Source organism: Vicugna pacos, chromosome 8 (genome assembly GCF_048564905.1).
Source record: "Vicugna pacos chromosome 8, VicPac4, whole genome shotgun sequence".
Taxonomy (NCBI): domain Eukaryota; kingdom Metazoa; phylum Chordata; class Mammalia; order Artiodactyla; family Camelidae; genus Vicugna; species Vicugna pacos.
Genome location: NC_132994.1, coordinates 40,410,021 through 40,432,659, shown reverse-complemented (window position 1 = coordinate 40,432,659; position 22,639 = coordinate 40,410,021). Strand labels below are relative to the sequence as shown.

The window sequence follows — 22,639 nt, the reverse complement described above, 5'->3', positions numbered from 1 at the left end:
AACGAGGCCGCTTTTATTCTAAAATCTCTCTGTACCAAAAGGTTAACCAAGTTCTCACAGTTACCTAAGGGGCATGGGGTGTTGAGTCTGAGGGGGTTCAACATCCAGTCTCAGTTTACAGATGAGCAAACAAGATGCCTATGGACTTTCTGTAAGGCTACTCAGCCAATGGTGGATACCAGATGACAATGCCCAGATGATCCAGCAATGGCTTTAGGAGTTTAAAAATGCTTTTGTCTCACCTCTTGATTTGACATCGTAACGCACGTGTATTTGTGTTTAATCTTGGAAAACCACCTGAACTGCTGCCCTCCCAGACCTCTTTAGATAATTTTACAACATTCGTCTATTATAATGAACAGCTCCCTGATAAGATGTAACTGACCCTGGCAATGGTCATAAAGAGATGGAAACCCCTGGGCAGAAGGTTGAGAAACTTTAAAATGAAACGATCAGGCAGGTCACCACCTGTACTCACCAGTAGACCTCGGCAGGACTACGAGTGAGGCAACAGTTATTACATGTCTCCTCACAGGACACTGTGCTCTAAACACCAACACCTATGAAGTACTCTTGCCAAAAAGCAAAACAAGTGAATTAATAATTGATCCTGAATCTCATCAAGCCTTTAGGTCTCACTTCAGTCTACAGGAAATGCAGAGGGTAGAAGCACAAGTGTATTGACACCATGAGGAAGTCATTAGCCGAATCCAGGCCGTGTCATTCTAGGTACAACTGACCCAGTTTCTTCAACAATGAACTGTATGAAAGGACGTTTTAAAAAGTTTATTTTAGATTAAAGAAACTAAGAACCACAACCACTAAGTGAATCTTGTGGACCCTGATTTAAAAATCCAATCTTAAAAAAACCATTTTAAAAGGCTAGTTGGGGTATTAAATAGTATCAGGGAAGTATTATTCACTTTATTAGGTGTGATAACGGTATTGATGTTAGAAATGGTAAGAAAATATTTTTTTTTTTAGGGATGCCTACTAGCATATATAAGGCTAAAATACATAATGGCAAGAGGTCTGGGATTTGCCATAAAATACTTCAGCAAAAAAGGGAGAGAGGAAAATCAATGAAAAAAATAGGAAAATATTGATGGTTACCTGGATGATGAGGATTCATGAGCTTTTATTTTTTTTAATTAAAACAAAAAGAAATAAAGGTCAATCTTTAAGGGAAAAAATACAATCTTGGTTTTATGATTAAGCTCTGCATGGCACTGGGAGGATTCAGGGCAGTGAGCCAGTGTGAGGGGACAGGGACACTGAACTGACACCTACCTACCATCAAAGGGTGGCACGTGGCAAGATGGGGAGGGGGAAGCTTCACCACAAGGAATCTGTCTACTCTTCAAAAGTGGCTCCCATAAGACGTCTATCTTCTCCTTTCTTTGATCTATAGTTCAGTTGTCAAAGCATATGATGACTCAGCTATGTATCATTTCCTCCTCTCCTGAGACTGAAAGCTCCACACTTTAGAATATTTGAAGGGTGGTCCACCCACAATGGGCCCAAATCCTGAGGTCTGCTCGGAGCCACAGCTGGTTTGTGAGACTGACCAACCACCTCCTCAAAACAACTTACAAAAATAAAACCAGATGGATGAAGTTTAGATTTTGAAAAAAGCCACAAGGACTCAATACTTTATAACTCCCCAAGTGATTTCTACCCCAAATTTAAGCATTTTCATTATAAGCCTTTGGAAACAATCTGAATTAGAAGAGTCAGACTATGATAGCTCCAAGCAATTTGATATTATGGAAAAGTTAAAGTTTTGTCTAAGAAGACTATTTAATTTTTAAAACAGAGTACATAGATGTGAGGGAAAAAAAGGTTTAAAGCGTTTATTTTTATGATATGGGATTAGAATTGATTTCCATTTTATTTATATATTTATTTTCTGCAATATGAGTATATTATATGTAAACCAGAAAAACAATATAATGAAAATGACCAAATCCACTTAATGTTCTTTGTCACATTAAAGGCTACTTTCAGCATTAGTCTTAAGGTATATAGACTGGAAGAATCTCTGTAAACCAATATACCCAAACTGCCATTAAAAACTCACTCAACAAACAGCTAGAAACTTAGTATAATGCAGCTCCCATTTGAAGGAGCTCACGATCAAGGGGAGAGAGAGGTAAGTTAACAAGTAATTCTTGACAGTAAAGTGACAAGTCCAAAAAACAGATAATGAACTCAATATCTGGTCTCCAAATGCCTGGAATGAATGGCTATGCCTCTGCTTTTCAGCCTCTAACATCAGCCATTTAGGAAGTATGGCTATACAGAGTATTTTCTAAATAAGCTTAAAACAAATCCAAGATGCCTGTCTGCGCGAGTCAACCATTTATTTAGTCTACACCAATTCCCCCCACTAAGACAGGAAAGCAATAACTTCCTTAAAAGACTATTTCTTTTGATAAGAAATCACGTTCCACTAACAGCAAAGTAAAATTAAGATATACCTGGTATGGACTAAGTTCTGCAGTACTACAAAGAATGAATTTAGGCTTTAAAAGAAAACTTTTAACTGAATTGCACTTGTTGGAAAATTATTTGGATGAAGTAAAACAAACAGTGCAAAAGTACTTTTAAGATTAATTATTAATAGTCCATAAAATAAGACAGCAGGCTTCAAACTTATTTTATTATGACCCATAGTTAGAATACAGATTTTTCTCATCACAATGTAAGTAAGCACACATGCAGACAGCTGTGTAAATAACAGAAGTCTAATGTTATAATACTTTTGATTATATGGAATGCACTGTGATATTTCCTATCTATTCATTTCTTTTTTCAATTAAAAGCATGCTGGTGGTGCCAATGGAAGTGACTGTATCACCTAGGAAATGGGTTACAAGCTGCAGTTTGGGAAACAGTGCTCTAAAACACCGCAAGTGAAACCGCTTCTAGAACCATGAGTTCATGACAGTGTCCTTGCTCTTCCTGATGTTCAAGTTACGACAGGTCTCAACACAGACACCATCACCCATGTGTGGGTGTGAGAAAATTCCTTCCCATGTGTGAGAGCAAGTGAGCCCGTGATGACTATGATCTTTTCAACCACAAAAGGGAGCCTGCAACGTCTAGGGAGCTCTCTGTCTGATGATAAGGCTATCAGCTTTTCCAAAGTATTACTAATTTCACGGTCAGCCCCCTGCTCTCATAAAGCGTGTTCTTCTCCAATTGCGCTCAACTTTTGTACTTTATGCGTTACCTAGAAAAAAATGGAAGAACAAAGGCAGGAGAGCCTTTTTCTTCCATGTGAGAATAAAAAGAGTAAAACTGAATTTATGATGGTAAAACTTCAATTATTCAAAACCTTACTTTTCCTAAAAGGAAAATGGATAATACTATGCTGAAAATTACAGCTATAGACTAGAAACACGAGATCAAGTTCTGCAAAACTGTTTATCATCTCTTTAAACCTTATTCTCACCACATATAAAACAGATGCTAAAGGCATAACCAATAATTTAATGGAGACGATACTTTGGTCTCAGCAGACAAAAAAATATGAAAGTATACTAAAAGGAAAACACAAGGGATTTATTGACAAAAGTCTCTCCATGTAAACTCTTCAACACAGTGTTTCCTATCAGCTAAAAAATCACTTAAAATAAACCAATTTGAATGCATGAAAATGAAACAAATCATTTCAAGAGGTCCTATCCAAAAGTCCCTACATAATGGGAGACTATTTCCATCAGTGTGCAAAGACATCAATAATTTTAACCTTAACATATTAAAAAGCATCATTTATGCCCAACGGAAATAAAAATCTGAAAACCTAGTTTAATGCTATTCTTTAATGTGCTTTATAAGTAAAATCAGTGAAAATTCTGTAGTCCTCCAGTCCTGTGACTCCTACTAAAAGGAAAAAAGATCATTGAATGGGGTTGTGGAAGTAGGGGGTTAAAAGGGTTTGCATACCTATTGTTTTTCTAATTTCGTAAATTATTCCCATACACTTGGGAGGTGACAGAGCACAGTGGTTGTGACCCTGGGTTCCTGTGCCCTTGGGAACTGTGTGGCCCTGGGGGAGTCCCTGTACCTCTCCAAGTTTCAATTCATCCTCTGTCATATAGAGACAGCGACGGTGCCCAAATCACAGGGTTATCATGTGCATCAAACGCTACAACACTAGTAAAGCACTGACCACACAGGCTAGCGTATAGTGAGAATTCAATATACTGTAATTACTATATTTTTACTTTAAAATAATACATATAGTAAAGTATCGAGGATATTGCTTTGAATTAGCTGACTTCATCCAAATTCCAGCACTCGTTGGCTCTACGATCCTACGAAGTTCCGTATTTTGTCTGTTCCAATCAGTTTTCCTCATCTTCAAAATGATCAACCATATCAGGTCCTGGTAAGGATGAATGAGGACGCACGTGCTAAAAGCTAGGAATTGCTGGAAAGTCTAACTGGAATGTATCCCCCAGGATTTACCTGGGGCCTACTAACTGCTAGGTCAGCATCTCTCAAAGTAGGCCCTGTGGATCCCTCAGCCCTAGAGGGTTTACAAAAAGGTCACACCCTCATCTCCAAATAAAGAGGTGTAAGAGAAATAAGCTTACAGAATTCCGCCTTTTCATTCATCACAGGACATCTCAAAGCCCTTGCAGTGCATGTGAAACTCTAACAGAGGATGCAGCCTGCAACATTCCCAGGGAATTCTGCTCAACAGCATCTCCTGGGTGTAGTGTTCTGTGGGACGCACAGGCCGGCTCCTGCACAGGCTCACAAAAGTGGTACTCACAGAGAGACTCTGTAACGGGGCTTCTGGGATTAAAGATCAGAGGTAGAGACATGAATTTTGGCCTTAAGAATTCTAAAAACGATCATGAAATTGTCCTATGTGATTGCCATTCAAAAGCAAAACCTCACACTGCTGCTACCAAGTTACAAGGGGAATTGGCAATTAATTGAACACGGTGTTTGAGAGAGGTTTCTTAATTTCACAGATGAAAATGTAATAGAAAACACACAAAAACCCACCTTTTTTGCATAGCATAGCAAGTCTAAGATGACTGTTTCATCCCTGCTAAATAGATGCTCAAGATAAGGAAGTTGGAGAAAAGGGGCTGCTGACGTTCACCGTTTACTAGTAACATCAGGAGGCTGATGTAACGTCCACAGCGACGTTGCTGAAGCTGAGGATAAATACGAGCAATCCTCCTGTCTCTACAACGGGCCATATTTTCTAACTTCGCTTCCATGTTAAATATGCATATCGCCAACAGTCACAGAAAGCGTAACTGGATATTGGCTTTTCTCTCTGGTGTCCAAGAATTCCAATATCACCAAGTACAAAGTTGGTCTAAGTTTTAAAAGTTGAAACTGTAAATGTTTCTCTCATGTTCTCCCATATACACAAGTGTTTTCACTTTGACAGATTTTTTTTTAATTAATGAAAACCAAAAAGTTATTGGAACAGGAAAAAAAATAATAAAATTGTAAAAGGACTCTTTCTCATACTTAGCATTTATTGTAAAAGGTGACAGATCCGGAGTGTTTGAAGAGACTTTATATTATCTTATTTAATCATCCAGACAATCATATTTGATGGGTGATACTATTAGGATGATTATTAATTAGGATGATTATTAGGATGATATCAAAGGATGATTTCCTTTTCAAAAGTTATGAAACACTTCATACAAACAGGCATACATACAGAGAGCTGTATATAAAGTGTAATATCTCAAACATCCAAGTATATATCCCATAGCTTACAAGACAACATTTCCATTACGGCCCAAGATGTGCACAGCACACTTTCCCCCTCCTATTATCCCTGTTTAGGTGTGAAGACACTGAGGCGCTCAGCAGCTGAGAAACTCAGCCCCAAGGGCTGAGCTGGCATCTGAACCTCACCTGTCTCACTCCAGAGACCAAGCACCAAGGCTGCACTTGCTGGTCACCCATTTTAGAGGTGAGGAAACTGAGGCAGAGAGCTTTAAGACAGTACCCAACATCACACTACCGCTAAGCAGCACAACTGGTATTAAAACCCACATCACAATCATTTATTCATAGTCCTACTCTTTAGGTCTCAAAATTAACACGAGAAGACTGCCATGTTTCATTGAAGGTTTTCTGTAAATCTTATGAGAAATTCCACCACTCTCTCTTTTTAATTATTAAAGTAAGCTATTAAAGGAACAGTCTGAGGGGCAACTATTTTACTTTCAACAAAGGTTCTTCTCTTGGAGTAGCACCAAAGATGCTTTGTAAATGAAAGTTTCAGTAGATCAAAGGGCTGCTTCTCAAACTTCGGTGGACACAGCAACCTCCTGGGGATCTTGCTAACACGCAGAGCCTGAAATTTCTGCCTGTCCAGAAACCTTTAATAAATACTGGCCTTGCTCTTTGTCAGAAATAATAGTGAAAATAAGTTTTGTTTTCTTTTCCTTTTTTCACGAATAGAGTGCTCCATAAAAATCATTTACACACACCCTTTAGGTACATCCACTAAACACTCCCAATCATGAAATGTAGCCACATAAAATTAACACGACCACATACAAGGATTTACAAGACAAAGGCACTTTGGCAAATATGAGGGATTACAACTCCCAAGGAGACAGTCTGTGAAAACTAGGTTAATAAATTAAGCAGAAATGGCATTAAATGGTCAAGGCATATCTGACTACATGGCTTAACTGGTGCTAATGTCACAAATGCCTAAACACAGTCCCCAAATGACCTTCGAGATGAAGCAGGCCCCTGATGCATTCAATGTATAAGCATCCGCAGATCTCAGAAGACCACTGGCTCACCTGGGCTAAACGTGTAACACCTGCTCCTGTTCTCAAGACTGTGGGCACCTAACTCATGGCAGCGTTTCTGGTGTTGCCTTGAAAAGGAGTCTCCGAGGTTCCCAGCCCTTTTCTGGGTTGAATTTAGTTATTTTCTTGAACACAGGTATGGTGTTTCTAAAGACATCACAACAGTCATGTATGTGATTTAAAACACCTTGATGACTATGAGCCTTCACCTCATTCTCTCGAATGGCAGCCCCAGTTCATGCACTGACTCAGGAAATACTTACCAGCCTGTTATCGGCCAGGCCCTGCACCCGGTGCTGGTGGGAATTAAAAGTTCAGTCCCTGCTCTCATGGATCTTAGACTTTCCTCCTATTTTCCTCCCTCCCCTCAAAGAACCCTCCTCTTCAACTCCCACTGTAAGGCAAGTTAGGCATTTGGTTCCAGACTGAGCACCTTATGGCTCACAGAATTTATTTCCACTTTGGGTTAAAAATCAACATGTGGTGTTTTTCTCATCAGTTGAAGTCTCTCTCACTCCCCCACCCACGAGGCAGACAACTATTTTTTTTAAATTTATATACAAAGCAGAGAATGAACATCTGGAAGATGATATCAACATGACTCTTCAGTTGCAAACATGCAAAATTACTCCACAGTCTAATGAAAAAAAATCTGGAAGTCTGGCAACATTTTTCATCTTCAGTGCCAGACTTTGAATATACCAGAATGAGTTCCTCTCCTTTAAATCCTTCTTTTCAGACTATTTACAAACAACATTGGACTAGACATAAAACTTCGTTACTTTGTCTCATTCAGGGTTTGATTCTCAACTGCAGTCAGCTCTGAGTTTTTAACAACAGGTCAGGGACTGTGTTTTCACTGCCTTCTCCCCAGGTCCTCCCTGAGCACCCATCAGGTAGGCACTGGCCACTGTGCAAGGCACAAAACTTCTCCTGGACCTGACATTCTCACAGGGGGAGATTAGTGAGAGAGCTGACATTTATTGAGTTCTAGCTATGTGCTAAGTGCAATTCCAGATAAGGAGCTAATATACAAAACCTAAAAATGCAAAACAACTGGTTGCTCTAATATGTATAGAGCTGACTTCATACTGTAGGACACACATAGCAGTAAGTCCAAAACTCTACATAGGAAATATTTCCCTAAACAAGTTCCCCCCACCTTAATATGACTCAAACCTTTGCTAAATGCTGCAATTAATTTAATTTCCTTATGCATCTTAAAAATAAAAACATAACTTCTGATAAATGTCAGATATCTTGCTTATTTCCAAACCGTGGTTTTTTATGACTTTTCAAGTCTGCTATAGTACCATAGGTTAAAGGATTCAGCTTTTGAAAAGTTAATAAAAACAGTTTGTGACACTACTCAGAGTTCAAATCCTGCTTTCATAACACCATTTGATGAGTTTAATGAATCCTTTAGCACAATTTTTTTTCCTGAAATACATGGTATAACAATGTTTCAGAGTGTTAGTTACAAATTACATCTACTAGAGGCAGAAGATATGGTACATACTGTTCTGCCGGCCATGCTCCCATCTGTCTGCTGTACTTGCATTTAAAAGGCAATAAAAATAAGCATGCCAAGAGCTGGGATCGCTAAACAAAATTAACTAGTGCAAACACCAGCTGTACCTTCATAAAGAGCTTTGGTAGATTCTTTATTACTTAGTTTCCACTAATTAGGACATAACTTGAAAATATCTAAATATAAAGAAATTGTTTAATTCAACTCAAACATTTATTGAGCACTTTGGTCAGGTGCTGTGACAATAAATACAATTCCAGTTGCTGCCCTCAGGAACTTACAATCAACGAGTGACTGAATCCCAGATCTTTGAGATGAAGGTTAAAGTCTGGGGCGAGTGCATACACTGGTGCAGAAGGTGCCAAAATAAACTTGTGCTTACTTTTAAAAAAGCCATTCACCCAAAACATTAGACATCAGTCGTCCCCTGTCGAACCAAATATAAAGGAGTGATGATTTAAAAACAGGCCTTCCCAAAGTAAAAAGTTAGAGTTGGGCAGAATTTTTTAAGCAATTTTTATATATCCAATTCTATGTTTAGAAGTTTCCTCAGAGATTAACTGCTTATGTTTATGCTTTATCTAATGCTTAAATCACAAGGAGGAAATCTTTAACATCCATTTCCACATATTTAGGTGAAGAGAGAATCAGGGATTTTGAACACAAATTCCTCACATGAATTAAGGGTATTTTATTGCACAAAACTTATAATCAAAGTAATAAGATCTAAGGCCAAGGCTCTGGATTTATACAATTGAATCAGTGCTAACAATCAACTTCCATGTGATATTATGTAAGGTCAAAATCACATGAAACAATCTTTGTGAATATCTAACTTTAGTTAAGTGAGTTCAGAGGAGCAGGGCATAAGAAAGAGTGAAAGTCAGCCCGAACTCTGCTCATTAAGCCCTAGTGCCTAGAGTCTGGCTGGCTGTGAATTCAGGAAGACGAGATTTTTTTAATAAATTGAGCAAAAACACCATATAGGCAAGCAGCAGCCCTACAGAGCAATCAGTGTAGTTTCATGGGGTCACCACACTAACTTTAAAAATTTGAATAATTTCTTTGACCAGACTTATAAATATTGATTAATTTACCAAATTTGTTTCTTGAAACATAACACAATGAATAAAAGTCTAATAACTAAATGGTCTGTAACACAAATGGTAGTAACATATTATCATAACTCTAACATTATCAGATGTTTCAACAGTCTCAAAGCTGATTTGAATCAGAAATACCTGTGGGAACTTTTTAAAAGTGCATATTCCCAGGCTCCACCCACTGGACATTTTGGTTCACAGCCGGGCTGAGGCTTTCTAAAGCTCCTGGGGAGAGTGGTGATCCGTCAGGCTGGGGAGCCAAGAAGCACCAGACTAAGTTGACTCCAAGAACAATGAAGGTAAAACGTAATACAGTGTCTTCTCATCAAAACCAGACTGTTATGCTAAGGGTACTCTTATCTTCTAAACACTGAGAGCACTGATTTCACTTACAACCATCCAACTACACGTCCAGTAGCATATCTCAAAACCTAAAATGGGTGTGCATGCTTAAATTTACAGAAGCTTGAAAAACCAGAGACCCAAGGGCTAAAGGGGGAAAAAAAATCAGAGTTTTGAGAAATACTTTTAAATCACAGATAATGCCTTTTCACTTAAGAGATATCAAAACTCTAGATTCTAGGAGATTTTTTTCAGGAAATGATCCAAATCCAAAAAACTTCTTTTGTGGTTGAATATCTATACCTTTACTGGTTCGTTTAATATCCTAAATATATAGGATGCTTCATGGAAACTTCAATAACATCCTCTTCCATCAGTCATGTGCAATAAAATCTCAAATTTCAAGCTCTAGGAATCTAAGCAATCACTCTTGTTTCCAGAGAACTACTCTATAAAGTGGACCCAGTTTCAGAAGTCATCTGAAACTTCATTTGAAAAGATAAGTGACAGCTTTGGCCAGATCAGTATAGGGACAAATTGTTGTACCATTCATAGATGCATTTAAAGGTGCATCTTCCAAGTGACTTGAGAAACATTTTCAAGTGCTTAAAACACCCATGATCAAAATCCTACATATTTACTAAAAGCGTACATAATTATTAAAATTTTATGATATGCTCAGCATTCTGCTACAGTGGCAAGCCATATTTTGTCTAAATTTAAGCGCTTTTTTTCCTAACAAATTGGTATGTAAACAAACTTAGGAACCACTACGAACATCTTGTGTATCAATGTTGCCGACTGGGAATGGATACACGGTTCAGTGAAAAAACAAAAATGCCAGCATTTGACTTAGTTTTTAGTTTTGATTCTTGTCTCTTTAGAAAACACAGGGCAGGGGTGTGGGGCAGTCACGATATTCTGGATAGACTCACTGCCATCAGCTGTAGAAGGAAAGAAGTAGGGGAGGAGGGAAACAACTGAAAAACTTCGCAGAAAGCTGCCCCTTGCTATCAATAAAGAACTAAATCACAAGGATTTGCCCATGGCTGGTAAAACGGCTTAACTGCTTTCATCTGTTGGATATGTAAACCCGGTTGTGGGCTCATTAGGTCCAACTTGAAGCCAAGGACCAGGTCCAGTGGAAAATCAGCCTGGTCGACTCTCTCACACACCCAAGAAGGAACCGAGCCCCGGGGTCCGAGTTGGGGCGCAAGGGGCACACTCACACTGGCGAGAAGCCGCGCGGTCGGGCTGCCGGCTTCCCAGGCCGACCTCGGGAAAACATGCCCCGACCATTCCGTGCACGCCACAAACGCACACGCTAGGATTCCAGCCCCGCAGGGAGGAGAGGCGACTGGGGAAGCCCGGCTGCCCAGCTGCTGGGCAGCTCTGTGCAAAGGAGCCTGGAGAGGAGCGTCCCCGTACTGGACTCTCCCTCAGACGGCTGGGGTCGTCAGCTCGCGGCCCCCGGGCCAAGTCAGTTCCCACGGGGTCGGCAGAGTCAGGAAGTCTGGAAACTAAGTGAGCGGGGCTGCGGAGAGAGAAAGTGGGGAGGCGCCAAGTTGCTCCTCCTGTTTGGGGGCGAAGTTAGGAGTCTGGTGGGGAGCGATGCCGACTGCAGTAACTTATTCTACAGTCGAGCGGCCGTCGGCCAGAAGAGTCCAGGACTCCGCAGGGCGCAGGCGGCGACCCCGACTTCCTCCCGAGCGCGGTCCCGCCAGGCCCAGCCCGCCGCCCGCGGGACGCGCTCCACTCACCCAGCTCCTCCGCCTGAAGCCAAAACGGCGCGGAGACGGCGAGCAGCAGGGCCAGGAGGTCGCTGCGGGCGCCGGCCACCATGGCTCCGCCGGGCGCCAACTTGGCAGGCTCGGCCTCCCCTCGGCGGCCGCAGCCCGGGCCGGGCCGCCTCCTCCGCGGCCGAGCGCGGCGCCGGGACTGGGCGCAGCCGCGGCTCCGGCACCGAATCTCATTGGGGCGGCCGGGGGCCCAGCCCGGCGGGGGCGTCTCCCGCCCCGCCCCGCCCCGCCCCGCGCGCCGGCCCCCGAGGAGGAAGTCGCTCCCCGGCGGCGGCAGGCCGCTGGGGTGGAGGCGAACCCCGCGCCGCCCGCGCTCCCCTCTAGGTGCCGGGCGCTCTCTGCTTCACTCTCCTTTTCCTCCGCCCTTCTCCCCCAGTGCACGTGAACCTGCAAACCTGCAGGACCCCTGGCCGTGAGACCTGCCCGGAGCCGCGCTGTGCCCTGGTCGTCCCCAGAGTGCCCGAGCGCGTGGTGGGCGCTCCAGAAAGATCACTCTCCTCTGGGGCTTTGCCAATTCCACGGGGGTGGGCATGCCATTGACTGCAGCCCTGGGGGACTCGAAATATTGTCAGAGAGAAAGATGATGGTGACAAGATCCAGTTCAAGTCCATTCATTCATTCATTCAAAAGTTATTCCAAAAGTGTGCCTGCCAGACACAGTGCTAAACCTTGTGACACTTGCAGACATTAAAAATAATCAGTCAAGTATGCAATACAAACCGCAGTCGATGACGAAGATTACTAGTGGAGCATCTTCAGGGAGATCTAATTAGATGGCAAGTGACCAAACTGCGGGGTAGGAATTAGCCAGGAAAGGCCTCACTTAAAAAGTGGAGAGTGAATGGGAAACAGAAAGGGGATAGGAAACAGAAGGCGGAGGACAAGAGAACAGACACGGTGTGCAAAGGAGCTGAGAGAGGAAAGAGCCAGGGTCGCTGGAGCAGGGCGAACAGGTGGGCACATGACCAGAGGCGGAAGCCCGAGCACAGGGCAGGGGCCGGAACGTGGAGGGCCTGGAAGAACCTGTGAAGGATGTTCAGCTTGATCCTCGGAGCAACGAGCAGCCACGGGAGGATCTCACGGAGGAGTGACAAGATCCGATTCTCTGTGGGGTGGAGAAGGGCTTGGGAGAGGGCAGGTTGGAAGAGGGGAGAATTACACGGCTATTAGCGAGTAGTTGGATAGGGACGTGGCCATGGCAATGAACAAGGACAGATGAAACGTATTTTAAAGGCTCTCTGACGTCTCCAGATCCCCTGTGGTGTTCCGCTGGGCGCCCGGCGTTTGTCCTGAGTAAGGTTCAGCCACACTTACACCTGCACATGCCGAGAGGGGAAAGCACTGGGGGTGGGAAGGAAACAGTCGCTCCGAAGTATAGTAGTGGCCCGTCACTTCCTCTCTGGATACCCCCGATAGATTCTGCTCATACATGCATTCCTTTTTAACTCTGTGTTTTTAAACAGAGTATAAGCGCTGTTGAAATTTCAGATGAGATTATCTTTGAGGCTTTGCTTTCTCGAAGGTAGCAGAACTTAGAGGAAAGAACTTGGTTGGGCTTTAGAAATGAGGCTGATTCAAGTCTGAATCTCAGATCAGCCACTGACTGGAGTTGATTTTCTCTGGGCCTCTGTCTCTTGGAGTACACACCTAATATTCCTGGCTGTCACAGGGACAAAATAAAATATGTAGATGAAGTTCTAGCATGTAAGGGGTCCTCAATAAATAATAGGTTTAGCATATTTTATTGAAAGCAAATTCACACCCTTGTTACTATTAAATATTCTTGCACACAAAACATAAAAAGATACTGTGATGAATTGATCCTAACTCTAGCTTTCCCTGGTTCTTCTTTTCATTCTAAGAAGGTGAATGTGGGCAGCTGCTGCTGGCCTCTAACAGGCGTGGCTCTGTGAGCTATGAATGAAGAAAGACAATGGGAGCATTGTTCCTCAGAGGAATTCATAGGGTGGGGCACGTGGGCTCCAGGGGTGGAGGGTGGCGGGGAACCTTTTCCATCTCAGGTGGTACCTTGATGGGAACCCAGCAGTCTATTCTACACCAGAATCCTGAGCCAGATCAGGGGAGAGATTTAGGATCTGGTAACAGAGAGAAAACAACAACAAAAAATGCCAGGTGGATCCTAATACTTTCATTCGCCATTCCTTCCTCTGAAAAAAAAAAAAGGAAAAGAAAAGAAAATCTCTAGTTAAGAAAAGCATAGCAAAAGAAAAACGTGAAAATACAACAAATTATCAATTATATTTTTGTATATGAGAAAATAAATAAGCCCCACTGAATTGATACGCTTCAACCACAAAGACTTATGTTAGGCGTGTGAGTAAACCTGTTTTATTCTTGAGTTGATACTATTTTGACTTTTTTTAAATAACAATGCCTTATGCAATCTCAGAATTGAATGTAAAATTCTAAGATTCCATTAAAAATTATAGTTGTTAGACTCTGGCTACAATATCTCACACACGAAGATTTAAAAACTGCTTATCACATGAAACATCTCCCAAGAGGGTCTCTCCCAAGTCTATTTCACATTTAACCCCTCCCCCTACTTACCATCCTTATTTTGTACTTTTGACTACAATTTATGTTTATATTTGCTAGCTCTTCTGTGAAAATAGAGAATAGCTGTCCAGGGCTGCCTTGCTTTACATATAAAATATATATCCTGTATTGCTTAGGTAAGACAGAATTTCAACAGAACTGCAAGGCTAGTATTATTCTAAAGTAATTAGAAAGCTTTAGATTGTGGTTCAATTTGACAATCTAAACAATTTTGTTCTTAACATTTAGTAACCCTGATTGTGGGTCTATGGAGTAGAACAAAAGAGAGCAATTTGAAACCCTTACAGGCTTCTACTTGCTGAATACTCTCTCTTTTCCAGCTCAATTCAGTAAATATGTTTTAAATGTTTTCTATATGTGAAACAATGTGATGGTGATACAATGAAAACAAATACAAAAGCCTCTCTCTTTCCATAATTCATGCTCTAACGATAGAAATTTGAGCAAAGTAATGATATAGGTTGCTAAGTACGATGATAGTAGAGGCTCAGTGTTACAGAATCACAGAGGAGAGGTATCTAACTGGATTTCAAAAGCCTAGGAGGGTGTGGGAGGGGTGAGCATGAGAATTAGAAGGAATAATGTTTGGCAGATGAGAAGAAGGACTCATGAGAAAGAGGAGAAATAGAGATGATAGGGGACTTATTTGAAATCAAACCTAATTCATCCGGGCTGGAGCAGTGAGCTTGAGACAGGAGTGGGAGCCTGAGATCTGGGGAGGAGGCAGGAACAGGATCTGAGGGCTCTAAGGGCAAAGGGAATCGGAAAACTGGCAGAACTTGTTCAGGTTTGCATTTTTGAAAGACCACACTGGCTGCAGGGTCGGGAATGGATTGGAAAGAGAGGCAGGGAGACCAGTTAGGGGCCTGGGGCAATACTCCACACTAGAGATGAATACACCTCAGCTCTTGTACTCATAGTTGGGGGTGCCCAGACCAGCAACGTCTGCAACACCTGGGAGCTTTCGAGAAACACAGACTCCTGTCCCCACCCCCACCAGGACCTCTGAACCAGGATCTGCACTTTAACAATATCCCCAGGTAAGGATAAAGCCGCGGGCCAAGCTGAGAGATAAAGGGTAGAAACACAAGACAGACTGAGTCTTAGAATGTAAACCATGAGAGAGAAGAGAGATTAAATTTTAAATTCAATGGCCCAAATAATTTGTATCACCCACATTACTTCTCACCTGTAACTCCCTATTGACTTTTCAAAAACAGGGGTTGCTGAGTTTCACTAGGAATTCTTAAATGCTGTAGCTCACTGTGGCCAAGTCTCACCTTCCAGTCCCCTCTTTTGTGGGCCCAGAAACTCGATTTTTGTCAGTGTGCCTGACCTTGGGGATACTGCTCCATGATAATCACAGAAGTATATAAGCCAGCATCAATGCCAATTTTTTTTAAGTTTTGTATTTTTTTAAACATTTTTTATTGAGTTATAGTCATTTTACAATGTTGTGTCAATGCCAATTTATTAATTAACAGTGAGAACTATAAAATGGTGAAGGACATCCTCTTCAGCATGAAAACAACTTTGGAAGCTAGACTCCATCAGAGGTTATTAGAACATAAAAGAAAAGCAAGGCTAATTATTTGAGTGGTTCTAATGTTTGAAGGCAATGAAGTAAGGCTGCTTATACTTCCCACCCCTCACCCCTATTAAAGTACAGTATTATTTTGACACTTATTAGAACTGTAAGGGAGACTTTGTTCAGGACTATTGTAATAGGGGAGAGAGGTCAGTGCCACCTCTGAATAGGGCAAAGACAGCTGGGGATTTCGAGCCCAGAAGCAGAGTGAGGTGGGACTGGATGGGACATTACTAAGAGAAGATATTAAGGGTAGGGGGATTCTTATTAAACCCACTTAACAGGATTTCTACTGAAGGCAGGTTGAGGATTTAGGCATCAGAAGTGGGGAATGAGGAACCTGATCAGATATCAAGGGTGGGGGATTCTCTCTAAACTGATTTAGCAGAAGTCTTGCTAAAACCAGACTAAGCAGACCAGAGAGGACCCAAGGATAAGGCACAGTCAAAAAGGGGGCTCAGAGTGTTACCAAGGCTGTTGCCCAGAATCATATACCTGCCCCTCCCTTGAATGGAAACCAATTACTTTTATCTAAGTTTCAAGAGGAAGATGCAAAGAGGAAAAAACGGGAACTGGTTAGAACCAACTAGGCTCAAGATGGTGGGAGATTTGACTTCCAGTAGATCTTGAGCCTCACCATACACTTGGTGTAATATATTAGCATGCGCTAAATGACACACCCACCAGTGCCATGACAGTTGACGGTTGCCATGACAACCAGAAAAGCCCACACAAGGATTGAAAAGGAGGGTTGCATCAGTTCTGGGTCCAAACCACACCCCTGTTCTCAGGTAAGTTATGAATATTCCTCCCACTTTTTCCAGTTCCCTCCCTTTTACCTTGGTCCCCCTATATATTTGGTGTCTCCACCCAAACTGGGTTGAGAAGTTGATTTGCGAACTAGGTTCCCACTTCTCCATTCTTTGGCTATTGAATAAAGCTTGTGCTGTTTCAGTCTCAGTATCCTTTATTGGCTGCACAAATCCGACAGAAAAGAACCTTCCTGGCTGAGACTCCTGGCTAGAACCCTGGCACAGGTCTAGTCGACCAATTCTGTAATAGGAAAAGCTTGACTTCAGTTTGGTCAGGGAGAGCCATCTTTGTCACTCGCATGTGGATATTTCTGCCACCAGCACTAAAGAGCTAGATTAGGCAGGTCAAAGCCTCTCCCAGTGCAGAGCTTAACAGAGCACTATGTCCGCTTGCCTCCTAAACTGGCCTTTCTCTAATTTCCATTTCTTCTAGATATATTGTGATAATCAGGCTTTCTCCTGTCCAGACTTTCTCCCGTGTTTCCTCATCCTGTTTCTAATTCATTATCTATTGATTTATGGTGTTAGCTTTCAAGACGCAACCCTATTTTCAAGTTCTATTTACCTGCAATCCATTTGTGTAGTTTTAAAAAATAGTTTTTGAGGAACGTTCATACACTTGATATGAATTGGTACTTAAGACAACTCTATGGTAGCTGTTACCTAATTATGGGACATTCACAGAGCACTCTAAGGCTGGAAAAACTATGAAGCAAAGAAATTTATTTATTGAAACTAGTGTTTCCCAAGTGGATTTGAAATTTCATTTTTGTTTTCTATGGCATGCTGGCTGGGGTGCAGGGGTAACTGCATAGTTTCTATTTTGTTCTGTTTTTTTCAAATACATTCAGTGGAGACAGAAGAGATGCAGTAGGGCAGCTTCATCCCCTTGGCTTAAGAGCCCAAAACTAACCAGTGGCCCACTTCTACACTCTCTAACTATGCATGAGACTCAGATGGAGGGGACAGACCTGACCCGTGTGTATTGCTGGAGGGGAAATCTAGGCTTTGCTGTCTTCACAGTTGCCACCTTCAGTCCAGAGACCTGAGCCATTTGCCTGGGTGAGGAGGGGAAGGAGGGGCTCACTTCCACCCAGCAGGCTAAGGTCTTTGTATTTTGGGGAAATCTTCCTGGGATTACACATCATTAACAGCTGTCACTCAGAACTCCAAAGTAAAGGAGAGCCCTCCACCTCACTCCTAACAGCCATGACTATTGACCCAAGGATTGGAATTGGACCTGGGAGCTGAGTGTCAGGTTCAGCTAACAGGCTCCAGTTACCTCCCATCTCTACTCTGGACCCTCCTTCTGAGCTTAGAACCCAGGGAAGAAGAGCTGGAGAGGGAGCTTGAGGAACAAGGCGTTGTCAGGGAAAGGACAGCAGGACGTGGAGGATACCACAGTTGGGGGAGCAAGCCCTGGGTGTGGAGCTGCAGGTCCAATTCTGAGGCTGAACCTGAACTTTAGACCTTTAGGATGACTTCTGAGATTAAAACCAACATACTTGGAGCTGGGGAAGTAAGAGACAGGGTTGGGGAACCCAGCAGTCCTCATCCCAGCCCCAACCCTGTCCCCAACTCTTATGTTCTTGTGATACGGGGGACAAGGGGAAGGCTCTGGACAAGGAGTGAAGGAGAACTGGGTCTAGTCCCAGCTCCACAAACCCTATGACCTGAGCAAGTCACCCCCTCCTCCCTTAGAGCTTTAGTTTCCTCATCCTCTACGAGGAGGAGGCTGGACTGGACAGACTGTGGTACTTCCTGCTTGGACAGCTAGGACGCTGTCCTGATGCTAGTGTGAGCCACTGGGTGGGTAGGTGGAAATAAAGGGCATACAGATCAGACTGAAAGAAATAAAACTAGCCTTGTTTGCTGATGACGTGATTGTCTGTGTAGAAAATCCCAAGGAATCTACCAAAAATTTCCTGGAATTCACAGATGAGCTTAGCAAGGACTGGCTTGATTTGTGAGTTCTGGAACAGGTCTAAACAGCCCACTTTCTCTCTTCCCATTTATTAATCTACTGCCCAGAATAACTTGTTTTGTATGCACTGTAGGATTAGAGGGATATTTTCATTCAACTCATACTCTGTAGTTAACAAGTCTGTCTGCTCACATCACCCCAATACTAAAGCAAAACTTCTATCAAAAACAAAAAGGTACTATTTTAATGTAGGTAAAATAGGTCGCATGAATCTTCTCAATTTGATCACATGGAAAACAACATATGTACATAGCCTACCCTAAAGTGTCATAAGAAAAAATATGCACTCATTTAGGTTTTAGAAAGAACACAAGTATAGCCATAAAGCAAAAATAGTTTAGGAATTTGAAAAAAAAATAAGAATTTCTATTTTGCAAAGGACATACTGACTAAAATTTATGGGTCGATGAAAAACTATTTGCAACTCCTAAACAAACAAGGAACCAACATTTCGAAAACATTCATGTTTACAAATCATCCAGAAAAATCCAGGAAATGTTACAGCAAACAGGCAAAGTACATGACATGTCATTTACAGAAACATAAATGCCTAACATGTATATAAACAGCTGTCCAAACTTGAATTTTAAATGCAATGAAATACCACTTTACACCTGTGAGAATGGCCAAAATAGAAGTGAGATAATATAAAATCTGGTGGGGATGTTGGATGATAGGGACCCTTCTGCACTGCTGGAGGGAAAGTAGGCAGGAGCCACCATTCTGGACAGTGATGTGGCAGTGCTCAAGCAAATTAGGTCCCTATACCTCTATGATCCAGCCAGGACCATAAGGGGACATGCATGAGGATGTAGAAGAATCAGGATGTCCATCACTTGCGGGAGTGAACAAGTGAAATGTGGCGGCTACACACCTTGGAGCACCAGGCAACATTAACTTGATGTACATAGAACAGCACAGACCGATGTTAAAAACGTGGTATGGAGTCAGAAAAAGTAAGACCCAGAATGGAAACTTGTGTGTGCAAATCTGTTATCAAAACACATATTCAAACCAAAACTGAACAAAACAGTAAGACTTTTCACAAAGTTGAGTATAAAGCTCAAGAAAACATCTAAACTGCATTAGTCTTGTTGCCTGTAGTGGGGAAGACAACAGGGGTGGTGTACAGATAGCTAAGCAAAAGGGGGCTCTGTGTGGACTCGACGCTGTTGGTACCTTGGGATGAGTACGATTAGCTCAAGCCTCTGCACCTGAGGTAATTAAAGGACAAAAAGATGAAGAAGTAATGAAAGGCCGGTTGTGCAGGAAATTGAAAGCTGAGATGATTTCAGCGTAAATCAGCAAAGTGGAGCTGGTAAATTAGGAAAGACCCATTAGGCATATGCCACTCAGCTCTTTCCTGTTGTCTTGGGAGGGGACCTCCATCGCATGGACCCGCTTAGGCCCAGGGCTGTCTAGGATGGGGAGGGCAAAATTTCCTAATTTCATAATTTAGTCAGTTGGCCCAGTTGGGTCTCATACTTCCAACCAAGGTCTACTGATAATGGCTTCCATTTTTTTCATTTTAATTTTATTACTTAAATGGTTTATAACAGGGTGAGGGAGAGGGGTGCTATTTCCTGGGACCTCACCCAGAGACTGCAGCTGTCACAGACACACAAGTAACCTGAACTGTGTTGTTTTATTTATTATTTGGCAACCATTTTTTCTACCTTCTTACCCACCTGGGCTAAGGTACAGCCTGCACTTGGCAAAAAGCAGCATCCTGAGTTGAGGAGCAAAGGTAATGCTCTCACCGCTGGAGAGAAGTGAAGCCTTTATCAGAACTGATATCAGAGCCTGTTGACTCAGGTCTGTGTGTAAAATTAAACAAGCTTGCTTAACAGGCTTTTGCTGGCTACTTTCAATTATTACTCTGTTCCTAAGGTGTAGTGTCCCAGAAGGGAAGATGAAGGGGGTGCTTTCTGGGACATGCAGGGAACAAGTGGCAGCAAAGGAAGTAACAAGGGAGCCGGACAGCATGTAAAAACCTTAGTCATCTTGGAATACCGCGTGCGGCGCAATGACTGATGCCCCCAAACCTTAGGACAAAGGGGATGTTCTCCTCCATATATTCTGTTCAATTAGGCGAGAAAATTTCTGATACAACCTAATAGATTGCTGTTAAAAATAAAAGAACATTTCAAAAAAAAAAAAGAACATTTCAAATGGTTAAATTCAGCTATTTTAAAAATTGTTAATGCACCACACCCTAATTCCCCAATCTTGGTTAATAAATGAATTATGACTTGATATTTCTCTTTTAAAATAATTAGTGTATTTACAGAGTCTACTTTTTGTACTTTTCTAAAAATGTACACCTTATTCCTCTCTGTAGTTATCTAAGTGATAAGCCCAAATTCATTATTATGGGTCCAAGTTCTTTTCTAAAACCAATGGAACGTGTTAAGTGTTTTAAAACAAAAGAAGCATCTTCAATTTTAGCCACTGTTATGAGTGCTCTATTGCTTTACAGAATGTGGTGAGTTTGCAACATGTGGGTTTTGTGTTATGTAACTGTAGACTTTGATCAGAAACACATAGTTAAATAGTAACCTGTAATAAATTTATATTAATATATAGCTGGGTTTGCAGATTCTCTGTCCAACTTAGAATGATAATAATGACTTTTAACTTTGAATTTCTTCAGTTCCAATTTGACGAGACTGTGACTGTATTTGAAACCTTGGGCTGGCCATAATGTTTCTAATATGGCTAGAAATACATTTTCCAGTGCCTGTACTCTCATCTCTGCGGTCCTCATAGTTATTCAGTTGCTTAAGTCTTCCTGTGTGCTGAATTAGAAGGATGCAATATGACTATGAGAAGACACCTTTATAATGCAGAGTAGAAATTCACTGGGAATTATTTATCCATCATATAAACTCCAGAAGTTGAACATAAATTTCTAAATTATTTTCTTCTGCTTATAATACGATATGTGATTATTGTAAAAAGGGAAAACATTTCAAAAGTATGGGACAGAATTAAGGGTTTTTTTTTTTTTGTCTTAATTCCTCTCCCTTACCCATACCAGAAAACCACTGTTACATTTTTGAGTGAGTTCCTCAAAAACTTCCAAAACTGAGGTTTGATTTTGCTACAAGAATACCACTATTTAAGTATAATTATTATTTTGTGACTGGATTGACCATCACATAGATAAAATTTTTCAGTGCAGATAAAATTTGGTTTACTATATGTGACGTGATGATAGGGGCTTTGAGGAACTTTTTGACAGTGTCACGCTTAACTCATTTTAGAGTCTATTCCTTTAGGACAAAAAGAGCTGGTTAGGCCTGTTTTTCTTGGTTCCCACAATCGTTTTCTGGGTCCATCCAGCTTTACCTCAAATTGCCATACCCCTAGTAAAAGCTTGCTTGCGCACTATCTGTATATTTTTACTGTAATAGTTCTCGGATACATTACTTTTCTGCTTCTTCTCTTTGTAGGAAAAAAGTCAGCTAGTGTAGGCACTAGAGGCTTAACCTCGGAGGAAAGTAATAGCTGCCTCTGCCAACGCAAGAAGAGCTTCTGGCACAGTTAATACCAAGTCCTTTGCGTCCTGGAGAGATAAGAAAGCTGAACAGTTTGCCATTTAACACTTTCCAGTACATTAAAGGGGTGGACAATTGACCTCTGTTGATTTGCAACTTAAATTCTTAGCATATCAAGTAGGTGAACATAAGCAGGGGAGTAATTCTCAATTTTTTATTTCTGTTAATGCTTAGTTAAAGTGAGAAAATACTTATTAAGTAAATGTGTTTATTAAATTAATGGATAAATACTTGGCTCTAACAAAGTGTGGTAATATTTTCTTATCAATAATTGAAAAGCCAAATGGTTCTAAGTCCATTCATTAGTTCACTGACTCACGTGTTGTTTGGTTAGTGTATCCAGCCATCTATCCATCTATCCATCTTCTTATTCACCCATCTTCTCAGAAAGTACTTTTCTGGAACACCCTCTCTGGAGGCAGCACTGTGAGAATAAGACAGCAGACAAAAACTCTGTAAAACATCAAAGGCATCCCCAAGAAACTAAACATCAACACTGTGATTACAACTCAGAGTGGATTT

General features: G+C 41.6%; 1 protein-coding gene and 1 long non-coding RNA gene across 3 annotated transcripts in view; one reads left to right on the top strand and one right to left on the bottom strand.

Annotated features, from left to right (window-relative positions):
- DCBLD1 (discoidin, CUB and LCCL domain containing 1) overlaps positions 1–11,737 on the bottom strand; it is a 53,391-nt gene extending 41,654 nt beyond the window's left edge. For both annotated transcript variants that reach the window (XM_072965781.1, XM_072965782.1), the window contains exon 1: positions 11,555–11,737. In XM_072965781.1, the coding sequence (XP_072821882.1) occupies positions 11,555–11,636 (82 nt within the window). In that variant the 5' untranslated portion in view covers positions 11,637–11,737. The remainder of the gene's footprint in view (positions 1–11,554) is intronic.
- Positions 11,738–16,481: 4,744 nt separating this feature from the next.
- Positions 16,482–22,196, top strand: LOC140697864 (uncharacterized). The gene is made up of 2 exons (XR_012075239.1): positions 16,482–16,552; positions 22,013–22,196. It is a non-coding gene; the product is annotated as an uncharacterized lncRNA (long non-coding RNA).
- The last annotated feature ends 443 nt before the right edge of the window (positions 22,197–22,639 follow it).